Source organism: Rhincodon typus, chromosome 17, assembly GCF_021869965.1.
Source record: "Rhincodon typus isolate 14 chromosome 17, sRhiTyp1.1, whole genome shotgun sequence".
Classification (NCBI taxonomy): Eukaryota; Metazoa; Chordata; class Chondrichthyes; order Orectolobiformes; family Rhincodontidae; genus Rhincodon; species Rhincodon typus.
In genome coordinates, this window is record NC_063348.1 from 17,891,589 (window position 1) to 17,904,713 (window position 13,125).

A 13,125-nucleotide genomic window follows, 5' to 3' on the forward strand; every position below is an offset into this window, starting at 1 on the left:
AAAGCTGACGTTTTGGGCCTAGACCCTTCTTCAGAAATCTTCATTTCTGAAGAAGGGTCTAGGCCTGAAACGAAATGAAGATTTCTGAAGAAGGGTCTAGGCCCAAAACGTCAGCTTTCCTGCTCCTCTGATGCTGGTTGGCCTGCTGTGTTCTCCAGCTCTACACCTTGTTATCTCAGATTCTCCAGCATCTGCAGTTCCTACTATCTCTATATCCACTGAATGTTTTTTTAAAAATGTGTGCTGCACTAAAAAGTGAGAAAGGAATGGGAGGTAGTACAGCCATATCTTGTTTTGGTTGTTTCTGAACTTAAGATTCACATTGTTTTAAACATATCCATTCAAACTGTTTTGTGTTGTCTGTCCACTGATGACTTGTACTAATTGAAGCACGTTGGGTGAATGATTGAAAATATAGAGGAGAAGCCTAAGATCAGCCATGATCATATTGAATAGCAGAGCAAGCTTGACAGACCTTTTTTTTTTCCTACTATTTCTCATGTTATTTTGTTTATTCAAGAGGTAAAATTAATATATCTAAAGTCTGACATAACCCAATTTATAACAATACAGCATGCTTAAACAACAGTGGAAGTGAACTGGATATTTTTCTTCTACTCATGCTCTGAGTAGCCGTTGCTTATGCTCCAGTGATTTTCCAAAGTGCCACATTTCAAACGTGCATCAGGACAGCAAGTGTTAGCAGCATTCCTTTTTATTCTTTCTTGGGATGCATCACTGGCAATGCCAGTATTTGATGTTCACCCCTAATTGTCCTTGAGAAAACTGTGGTGTGGTACCTCCTTGAACTGCTATTGTCTAACTGATGTCGATGTATCTACAATGCTATTAGGAAATGGGAAAGAATATTTGCATCCTACAATAAGCTTGGTCTGTACATGTGCATTTTCCACCAGCATTCTACTGGATTACAGTTAGAAACATGAATGCTTGTCTCTATTTATTTTGAGGGGTCCAGGGGAGATTCACAAGAATGACCCTGGCAATGAAGGGCTTTTTCATATGAGCAGTGGTGGAGGACTCTGGGGCTGAACTCAATGGAATTTAGAAGGATGATGGGGGATCTCGTTGAAACTTACAGAATAATGAGACACCTGGAAATAATGGATGTGGAGAACATGTTTCACAATTAGGAGAGACTGGACCAAAGGACATAGTCTCTGAATGAAGAGACAAACCCTTTAGAACTGTGATGAGGAGGAATTTCTTCAGCCAGAGGGTGGTGAATCTGTGGAACCTGTTATCAGAGAATGCTGTGGAGGCCAAGTCATTGAGTGTATTTAAGATGGAGATAGGTTATTGATGAGTAAGGGGATCAAGGGTTATGGGGAGAAGGCAGGCGAATGGAATTGAGAGACATACCAGCCTTGCTGAAGTGGTGGAGCAGATTCAGTGGGCAAAATGGCTTAATTCTGCTCCTGTATCTTATGGTCATCCTAGATTATACCCCTTGACTGGGTTTATGCAGGAACAATGGATGTTGGAGTGAGATAATGTGAAGCTATTCCATTTTATCTAGCATGGGACAGGCCTTCGGGAGAAATGGGGAGAAAATTAAAAATGGCTTGCTATATTGTTCTGTTGTGATGAGTAATGGAGACCTATTTTCCTTTTTGTCTTCCTCTACTTTCTGACCAGGTTTGCTGAAGTATATCTGGGCTCTGAAAGTTCCGTCCGATGTGTCATGGAGCTACTTCCAAAAAGAGAACTTCATGGACAGAGACCAGAGGTCATGCCTTGCAACAAACAGAATCTCAACCAGTTTGAAGCACAATCCAAGAAAAGTAAATCTTTGGAAATTCTACACTACATTAGATCTTCATTAACCTCTTTTCAGACCTGTATGTTTATGATCCAGAGTAATACCTGTACGAGTGGAATGGTAGAAAACTGTTTCCTATCCAGTCATATTAGGGATTACTCTGGTCCCATGCTAGTAAGCCAGTAACTAACACTGGCTTTTTGTGGCACAATATGTTTCCATTTGGTTATTCTAGCACATGCAAAATTAAATGGAAGTATTGTCATTAGATAATGAACTGAAATAGTTCAATGGATACTAAATTTCAACTCCATACCTTTGTCATGTTAAGTTTTACAGGAGCAGGAAGACTTGTTGCTCTGAAATAGCTGTTCACCAATGGGAAAGCAAAAAGCCAATATTTTTCGAGAAAAATTGTTTCTACTGAAAAGCAGCAGTAAATTTAGCAAGTTTCAATACTGTTGAGTGGGTTAAGAGAAGTATTTCAGCTGTATATTACACAATCAGGCTGACAGTTTTGGCTCAGAGGGAATATGATTGGGGGTATTAATTCTCGTATTCACCATTGTTTTCACTCCCTACTCCTTAACAATTTAATATGACAAATGTTTCTGTTTTCATATTGTGAACTGTAAATGTGTTTAAATGGATATTTTGGAAATATGATGGAAGGAACAGTGCATAATATCGTATATTTTTTCAACAGATTTTCTTGTTGTGTTGTCCATTCCCATCAGTATTCCCAGAATCCACAATCTCCAGCATGTTGTGTTGCAATAAAATCTTGTATTTGTGCAATCAGTGCACAATGAGATCTAATTGTGCTGTGCAGTTGAGGGGGTAGAGAAACAAAGCATTTCGTGATGACGTCTTGAGACTTCAAACTGGACAGGTGATGTTTTGTGTGTTGTGCATCATTTCTCTTCACCCCTTCAAAGGTTTAGGGGTATGTTCTTCTCCAAAAGCCGGAAACATCCGTTGTACCACTACAAAACATGCTGACTTTACGTTTCTGTGTATCGACCCATAAACTTCAGAGCTGCTTGCCAGTCCAATTGCTTTATTTGTCTACTCCAGTTCAACGTGTGCCACATTCCTAATGCTTTCAGCATGATTAGTTTTGTCTTATGCACTTCAAAAGATAATTCCACTTTGTAAATATGATCCCATAAAGGGGTAGAATCCTAATCTCCCTTATTTATCAAAAATGATAATTTAATAGCATTTTCTGTAATTTTTTGTAATAGTTTTGAATGACGAGCGCTGTTAACATTGGGAACTGGCTAGGAGGAGTCACTGGGTCTAACAGTGTGAGGAGAATAAATTAACATGCAGTTAATTATTTTTGTCAATGCTACTTGGATCACTGTTTCTCTGAACTTCCCTTCTGTTCAATTTAAGCTTCAATCTTTTATTCTGTATCCTGTCCCTCGCTACGTCCCTTGTTATGTTGAATTCAGTATTGTTGCATAGTCTTGAGTTTCAACTCATGTTTTTTCTTGGTATTTATGGAACACAGGGCTCCTCACTTCCTGCAGCACTTCTTACCTAGTAAATCTACAGGATTTTAAAACCAAACTTGACGTTATTTAACTACTATTTCCTGATTCTTACTTTCTTTTAAACTTTCATGCTGTTTGTAATGTGAATCTTTGCCTAGTTTCTAAATGAAATGATTTTAAAAAAAATAGTTCAGCCTGCATCAGATCCTTGCCTCTTCCAGTCACCTTGACAAATTTACTCAAGCCGAGGGCAGTGATGATATTATGATGTTAATTCAGCTCCCTCACACTGTCAGGCCCTGTCTCTGTCAGTTTTGGAGTACTGAACAAATTTTCCCCCAAGCACCAATAACGTACTTATCTTTTAGACTGTGTTTGTACCCGTGTGTGATAACTATTGTATCTTTAAAATAAAACACATTGATCACACCAACCTACAATGAGGCTTGATGATACACTAATGTCATAAAGTCACCCTGTTTGATTTTACTTTGCAATGTTGCATCTGAAATTCATGAATTTCTGGTAAGTTGAAACAAAACTACATACAAGCTGGTTAAAAAATTATCAGGAAAAGAATATTTTTTTCTTAATCTGCATTACGTACCTTAGTCATTTTAGGATGAGCACTGGGCCAAGCAAAAGTTTCTATGTTTGTTGTTGGCATTGACATCCTAACATGTCATGTGATTGAGAGATTTTATTACTTTCATTCGTAGTGCCAACCAGCAGAAAGTTACCTGAATGAGGATCCATTTGGATCTGTTTTATTTTGGTATTGAATATTCCTTTAGTCCTTATTCTCCTAAAAGTATTCCGAACTGGGATGCTGCTTACCTTAATGTTTGTTTGCACCACAGCTATTTTCTATCTTTGTTTGCATGTAATTGGAATTCAATAATGGGACTTGTCCATCAGTCATTCGCTTAATTTCTTCAACGTCTCGCCATCTCTGCCCCTCCACTGCCTCTGTATCTCCTCTGTGCTTTCTCTTCCACCTTCTATCCTTCCTAACCTTTCTTTCTGTTCTGCCTTCATTTCCTCCTTTCTACATCCTGCTCTTGAGTCTGCATGCTCCCCCAATACATCCCCTCATCTGACTCACCAGCTCCTTCCACATCTCCCTTCCAAGCCTTCTGTTTAATGGCCCAATGAGACTGCTTTTTCTGATTCTTTCATCCAAATCCAACTCTCCCACCCTGCTACCCCTCCCTCCACTTCCCTCAACGCCACTTTGAACCTGCTTCTTCAGCCCATTCCACTGTACAACTTAGTTAACTGTACAAAACTCCTCACTGTTCTGTCTTCCTGCTTCTACCCCCTCATCCCCTCCTCCATATTCCACACCTCACTGCCATTTCCTGTTCACTCCATTCCCTATCCCCTGCTCATGCCTGCTTCCCCACACCTCCATCCCACTCTGTACCGCATCCCCTGTTTACTCATTTAATCCATTCTATACCTGTCTTGCACCTACCTGGTCCCTTGCTTTCTCTACCTTCCCCCATCCCATCCTATTTGCCCCGCTCCCCTTTCTTACTACTTACCCCATTTTTATCCTCTAGTTTCTTTTTTAAGGCTATTAATTATTGTTCAGACATTCTCCTTGGGCACCTTCAGCTCTCCACTAACTGGCTCATTCTTCATTTGAGACTAGTTTAATGCTCCTAACACCTGACAATCATCATTTGTATTTCAGATCAGGTGACTCTTGTCTTTATGACTTGAATAAATTGCAGTCTTCACTGTAAGACTGTTTGGTTTGAAACGGTGAATCAATCAAGCCAAATTTCATTCCTGTAGCTTGTTTTTGAACAATATGTGACAGTGATTAAATTTTGGGGGTTGGTGTTTTGGAGTGCCACAGGGATCTGTATTGGGGCCACAGTTATTTATAATTTAAATAGTTTTGATGACAGAAGTGATTGTACTATGTGAAGTTTGCAGATGACACAAATGCCGTTGAGAAAGCAAGTAGTGAGCATGCCACAAAGTTTACAGAGGGATATGGACAGGTTAAGTGAGCAGGCTAAATCTTGGCAGATGGAGTATAATGTGGGAAAATGTCAGGTTATGCACTTTGGCAGAAAAGAATAGGCAAGCTGAATATTATTTATATGAGGATAGCTTCAACACAGAGGGATTTGGGGATTCTTGTGCATGAATCACTAAAATCTAGCATATAAATTTAGTGAGTAATAGGGGAGGCATGTTGGCCTTTATTTCAAACGGAGTGGTGTACAATAATAGGGAGGGCTTGCTAAAGGTATACAAGGCACTAGGCAGACAACACCTAGAGAACAGTTTTGGTCACCTTATCTCCAGCATTGGAGGCAGTACAGAGAAGATTCAGTCTGTTGATCTCAAGTATGGGAGAACTTTTGTATGAGGAGAGGTTGAGTAGATTGGGCTGTATATATTGGAGTTTAGAAGAATGAGAGGAGCCTGAATGCAACATACAAGATCCTTGGGGAGCTTGATAGGGGAGATATGGAGAGGTTGTTTCTCCTTTTGGGCGAGCATAGGACCAGAAGGCATAATCTCCAAGTAAGGGATCTCCCTTCTAAGACAAAGATGAGAATTTTCTTCTCTCAGAAGATATTGTTTCTGTGGAATTTTTTTTTTACCACAGAGGGCTGTCAAGACTGAGGTAGATTTTTAATCTGTAGGAGAATCAATTATGGGGATGGGCAGGAAAACAAAATTGAGGATTATTAGATTAGCCATGTCCTTGTTGAATGGTGGAGTTGATGAGCTGAATGGCCTTCACCTTATGGTCTTATGGGAGGAGGAAGTAAATATTTGTGAGCTTGTAGGAAATGGAAGAGCAGAATGTCTCTGACTCCAAAATGTTCTTAACTATATAAATATAGACTCTATGCAGTTAAAGGGCATTTATCTTTCTATAAAAAACACCTACCTTTCTGAAGGTTGGTTATTGCTTAAAACATTTACTTTTGTCAGTTTTGAGTGTTTAGTGTTCTCACACTGGTTTAAAGTAAAGGTACCTGCTGGTAATGACACTGAGTTCAACTGACATCACCAGCCTTCTGACATCCTACCTACATGACTTCTGAAATATGAGAGTTTGGAACCACAGGTTTTCAGATTTTCCATGGGGGAAGAATTGCCTATAAATGTAGATAAAGCATTCATTCGTTGGATGTGGTTGTCACTTGCAAGGCCAACATTCATTTCCCGTGTCTAATTGCCCTCAAAAAGGTGGCAGTGAGTTGCATTCTTGATCTGTTGTAGTCTGTGATTTTATGCTGATGATACCTTTATGTAGCTTCTTGGCATAACTGAGAGGCTTGTTCAACCATTTCAGATGCCTTTATGAATCAACCATCAGCTATGGGTCTGGAATTACAAAGGCTGTTACAGTTGAGGACTAAGATTTGCTTCCCAGAAAGATATAAGTGAACTAGATGGGATTTTATAGCAATCTGGTAGTCTAGTGGTCACGATATTTGCTACTAGCTTTTTAAAATATTCATTCACAGAATGTGGGTATCAATGCCAGCATTTATTGCTGATCCTCAATTGCCCCTGAGATGGCCCTCTTGAACCACTGCAGTTCATTTGTTTTGGATTAATTTAAAGAATTGAATTTAAATTCCTGCAGCTGTCTTGCCAGAATTTGAACTTGTGTCTCGGGATCATTTGCACAAGCTGCTGGGTCGCTGGCCGATGTAACAGTTATATTATCGTACTCGCTTAAGTTAAGAAACTGATTATATATGAACAGAGGATTGATAACCTCAGCAACCCATACTGGATCATCCTAACAGTCCTGGGCATTTTGTGTCTGGGAAACATTGCAACTTATGTCCTCACCTAATATCCGTTTATGCAATTGTGACAGATCTCACTGGATTGTGGTTAGCAGATATACTGTAGAGCCCCAACTGCTTCAATGGCTGAGATAAATCAGCTAAGCCTGAACCTGGAAGAGAACTTGGAACTTTTCTCTACCACACCATGTGCTATTTTTACCCTCTTAGCCATTGAACAATCTATCTCGATCGTTTTTATTTATAATCGTAGCTTCCCAGTAAACGTGCTATACCAAGGCATAAAGTGTTTCAAAAATGAATAATCCATAAAACAGGGAGTCGGATAGTTATTATAATTGTCTGCCAAATAGGTCTATCCTTTAACCCCTTCGGTATTCCCACATTAGAGTACAAGATGAAAGAAATACCCATTCAGTGGATTTCCAACACTTTTTAATGAAAGTGAATACATGAATTTGACCTTGGTGGACAGCAAGAATTTGTCACTTTGATTAACGAGTACCCGTATTACTTTTGGGTACCAAGCTATAGCCAGGTTTGGTTGAAATTGTTGGGATTTGTAATTTTGTATATTTCAACTTCTACATTGACATTTGCACATCCCACTGTTTTGAATACAGTATTAACCATTTAATTCAAGGCTTTGTCCTAATTTGTTTGCAATTAGCATACTTTTAATTGGTGATTACTAAACTGGAAAGTAATAGATTTTTGCCTATGAATAAAAATGATTGAGATAGATTGTTCAATGGCCAAGAGGGTAAAAACACTACCTGGTGTGGTAGAGAAAAGTTCCAGGTTCTCTTCCACATTCAGGCTTAGCTGATTTATCTCAGCCATTGAAGCAGTTGGGGCTGTACTTGGAGTACAATTCCAAATGTACTGGCAATTTTTCATGTATGAATCAAGTTATCTTGGATGATAAATGAGCCCAGGATACCAACCAACTCAACTTGAACCTGAACCTGCCCTGACAGCCAAACATGCACTTTCGAACAAGAGTCACCAAATAATAACATAATGTCGAACCTTGATTTAACATTTGTTTACAATCAAGAATTATAACAACCTTGTTGTCCCTACTGGATGAGATGAACCGTCTCAGCAATAATGTTCAAAACATTTAGTGCATGTATCCAAGCTAAAATTAGAAACGATAAATCAGATAGAAGGTGACCAGCTGTAAGCATCCAATCAATTTCTCTACACGTACCAACAACACCCAGCTTTATCTCTTCACCATCACGAATACCTCCGTGCTGCTGCTTGTGTTAAAAGAAATTAAATCTTGGATAAGTTTGAGTGAAAGCATCTTGCTTGACTTCCAATTGAAACACATTATCCAAACCTATTCATTTTGCTAACCCAGTTTTCTCAAGTTGAATTTAATGATGGACTTTTAATGTCCTCTTTAACTCTGGGCTTAACTTTAGACCTCCATCCACATCACTGTATCATGTCTGCCTGCAATTTATTTCTTACTCTTGTCAAAATCCTTATTGAATGCCTTCATCATTTCCAGGCTTGATTTCTCTCATGCTGGCTTCCTGAGTTTTACTCTAGATTCACTTCCACTTGATGCAAGTACTGTGCCATATTCAACTATGTATTTTAATTACATTGCCTTTTTTAATGTCACCTTTTATCGTATGGCTTCCATAGGCACTCCAACTCTAACACAATGACTTCAAAATCCTCATTTAAAATCTTCATCACATTTGCTCCATTGTGCTTCACTGTTTTCAGCCCTCTTTGACACTCACTTCCTCTGCTTTTCCAACTCTAGTCTATTATGTGTTGTTTCCTGTTGCCCAGGTGCACCTCTGCTTTGTGTGGCAGAGCTTTCAGCTATTGTGCCCTTGAATTCTGGAATTGTTAATAAATCCTTTCATCTTGCTACGTCTGTATCCATCTTTATTAGCTTTCTCAGAACTTATATTTCTAACCATGCTGTTGGCCACCTCCCATACTACCCAGTTCCAATCCAAAATCCTGTGTGAAGGCAAGTTTTCAAGTCAGAGGAAAGAATAGGATAAAATAGAATAAGGAATAATTGAATATTAATTTTGGCTGCTTCAGATTAGTTTATTTGTAGCTTGTGAGGAAGAAGAACACAAAAGTCAGTGCAGTATTAACTATAGTTCTATCAATAAGCTTTGTTAAGATACATTTTTGACTGATTAAAGGCTAGAGATAAGTGAGGAACTATCCTGTCACATTTGAAGCTTTGTTCTTGTAACTTGCCCAGGAGAATGAAGTAGTACTGGAACAGCTACTAAATATGGAGGCAGTATTAAGGTATTGATCAGTGACCTTGGAATAGTAGACAATTATTAGATATAAAAATATGCTTTCAAAGCAAGATTGGACTTGGGGCCAACGCTTGTATGTACTTCATTTATCTTATAAGTATGTGACTGGGTGTGTTAATACATTGGTTTGATTTAAGTTGGTGTGTGAAAGTTGATCTTAAAATTTCATATATGTAAAATTTAGCACATCATGTTAGGTTTCTTATAGCTCATAATCATTAGAATTGCATGTAGTTCCAATGTTCATGACCTGAGGAAGACTGGAAAGATTGGTGAAAGCAAAGGAGAGGTCTGAAGGAAATGAAACCTGGCACGATTGAAATCTGCCACTTGGAATATATTGCCAGATTTAGATGATTGGCATCCCAATATCAGTCTGGTTTTGTGAAATCTGAACTTCCAGTAGAACCAAAATCACTTTCTGGTTTAAACATTTGGAGTCTGATTTTAACTCTCTAAGAATGGCTGTGGTTTGCGTGAATTAAAATCTCACCTTTGATTTTTGAACAAGTAAAAATCAAACTTCAATTATGAATCCCAAGTCTTTTCAAAGAAGGCAGACAAGTGAGAAAGGGGAGAAAAAGAAATGGGAATAGAGGAGACAAAGGAAACAAATGGACAAAGATGACAACTGTGCCCTCTTATGGAATTATAGCGAGTAAGAAGTGACTTCCTGTTTCTAAAAGAAAAACGCAAATTATGTAAAAAGACATATTGAAGTCAGATTCTGTGTCTGTGAATCACTGGACATTATGATTCAAGTCACATTTCTCCTAGGATTTAATAAGTATCTGTGGTTCCTCATAACTTTAATTGGTGTGCTCAAGCAAATTGTGCCCTTTCAGTATTCAAATCAAAAATAACTCCAGTATAAAACTTGTATTATTAAACAGAAAATTCTAATTGAAGACATGACAAAAACTTCTAAAGCTAACAATGTACCTTCCCAACAGTATCCCTTGTTTAATCAGCTTTCCTTACCCTTAATGAAAATGCTGACTCACTTTGGGGCTGCCTTAGAATACTTGACTAATTGGCCTTTCTTTTTGTGAAAATATTGATGCTGAGTGTTAGCAGATTTTTCCACTGTATCAGTCTTCACAGGGGGAGCTTGATCCTATTTTTTTCTGAAATTCATGCAGATATGAACATACAATTGCACAATTACCAGATATTCCCTGGATAGTATTCAGTACCAGGAGTCCTGGCTGATTTCCCTGACACAAGCCCTTGCCAACCTTCAACCTTTTTACTGCAATGGGACTAACATCAATTGTAATAACCTTAAACATACCCTGGTGATGCAGATTGAGAATTAAGCAAGAGGCTTTCTTGGCTATATTGCTTTGTACAATTTTGATTAATATCTTTACTCGTTATGCACTGAGGTAGCTCTACAAAGCAAATGAGATGCATTCTGTTATGTTGTTGTAGGGCAAATAACAACTGGCTGATTAGTCTTTTGCTTCATCTAACTTTGTCTTGATGGATGTTTTTGGGGAGGATTGGGGGCAGAGGAATAATGTTGGAGTAAACATGGCTACACAAGCTAAAGGTTTTTGTCTTGGTTTGGCATACAGTAAAATTTGAGTTTAGAGTCAAGTTCCATTACCCTAAATCATTTAATTGGGGTATCAGGTTATAATGGAGTATTACCGTACTTGTATACATCCGAATCCTTAGTATGCATGCCTGCAATTGTGGAAAAAAAAATCTACCTATTATCAATTCTCACACTCAAAGAATTACATTCAGCTGCAGAAAATGGTTGAATTTTAAGAAAACATTCAGAAGAAATGATGTTTACAAGCTCGAATAAACACAATATGTTAATTTCATATTGTGCAGATAGTTCGCTAAATCTGAAAAGTTTGCCAATTCACCGAGCCTAGGAATAACATTGAAACCACTAAGCTATTGCTATTTTGTGCAAAATAGTACTTCACTGAGAGGTCCAAGAGTTTTACGCAAGAAATCCTTATCTCCCCATGATAATTAACTTCTGGTTTTTGCTTATTAGGTCGGTGGGTGGGCAGGATGGGGGATCTGGTGTTTAAAAATTGAAGACAAGAACAAGATAGCAATACAGTATATAATAAGTTTGGCAAAATAGTTTGTGTATTGAAAATTATTTTACAATGTATTTTTAACTTAATTACTGAACCATAGATTATGAATAACTTCTACCCAGGTTATTACTAGATGTTGGGTGGGGTTTGAGGAGGGGCAGGGGAACTTGAGCTATGTTGTTCACAGATGATATAAATTTTATTCTTTATATATAAAATTATATTTTTATAAATTATATATATTTTTCCCCTTTGCTAGCTCCACCTCATTCATTCTATAATGTTCTGGTTTACGCTTCTTAAATCAATTTTGGGCAGGTGTTCTGAATTAGTGACAAGAATGTGCAAAGACTAACAAGGGCTCTTGTGGCACAGTGATAGTGTCCCTACCCCTGGACTGGGAGGCCCAGGTTCAAGACCTACCTGCCCCAGAGGCGTGTAGTAATATTTCTGAACACATTGATTAGAAAAGTAGGTTAAATAATAAAAGTAAGGAAAAACTGACATGGGCTCTTGTGGCACTGTAGTAATGACCCTACCTCTAGGCCAGGTTCAACTCCCACCTGCTCCAGACGTTTGTTGTAACAACATTTCTGAACAGGTTGATTTTTTTAAAAAAATGCAAAGACTGACAATAATTTCACCTTAATGCTTATCCCTCTGACTGTGGAACAGTGCCTGGCCTGTACTAAATGTTCTGTCTTTCCTTAGCAGGAAGATGAACACTACATTAAGAGGATATCAAACCCTTGCCCCATCCCTCCGTCCCCTGCATGTTTCATCATTGGTGACAAAACTGTTTCACTTTGTAACTTGCCTGCCTCATTCTATTGTTTGTCTTTTGCAACTTCTGTACCCACCTCTGAAAATCCCTCTATTTGAGCTTTTGGTCTTCTGTCATTTCTGCCTCCTCCTGCTTGCTCAGTGGATTTCAAATCATGATAATTTCAAAGTCACATTATCTCAATCTATAATCACTCCGCATTATTGTAATTTGTTGAAAATTAATATATTATAATTGCTAGCTTAGATGTAATCAGCTTTAGAGGAAGTAAACAGAGCAACGTGACAGAATATTTCACTCATCCTGCTTTTCTGATTCTTGTCTTCTGCTACTTGATATGATCTGAACTTTTTGTAGAAATTTTAGCAATAGGAAAAGATCAATATGCACGATACCACTTCACTTGTTAGCATCTCCTTTATCCAAAAAGCATTTCCTTTTCACTCACATTTTCTGTAGTAACTGCTTGTGTGAGTATAATTGTGCCTTAAAAATATTGGATAGAGCAGTCCCCAGATAAAGCACCAATGTATGATGCAGAGTTTGAATAGATTCTTAATGTAGTGATGCTGCTTACACCAAAGTGTTAGCAAAAAAATTCACTCAACAAATTGCCCACATGTGGCTGTCCCAGTTCTGACCATGTAAAGTCTTAGGCTGTCCATTCCCATTGGAGTGTATTATGTAGTTGTGGTTACTCCCAGTATCAGTTGGTACTAGACTGCCTACAAGTTCTTCTTCAGAATATGAATGTTTGTAACTTGGAGTAATCTGTAGGACGGAGTTAAATTCAGATATGCTTTGTCAGTTTCAGCAACTTTAGCTTACAGTATGGACTCCTTTTCAGATTTCACAGTTGCTTTTGCTAGTTGTGTACA

General features: G+C 38.2%; 1 protein-coding gene across 1 annotated transcript in view; it reads left to right on the top strand.

Moving 5' to 3' along the window:
• The window catches only part of LOC109928229 (cleavage and polyadenylation specificity factor subunit 6), a gene marked incomplete at its 5' end in the record, with an annotated part of 48,483 nt that overhangs the window by 17,867 nt on the left and 17,491 nt on the right, over positions 1-13,125 (top strand). Inside the window, one exon of the mRNA XM_048607304.1 lies at positions 1,660-1,805. Coding sequence (XP_048463261.1) covers positions 1,660-1,805 — 146 coding nt within the window. The remainder of the gene's footprint in view (positions 1-1,659; positions 1,806-13,125) is intronic.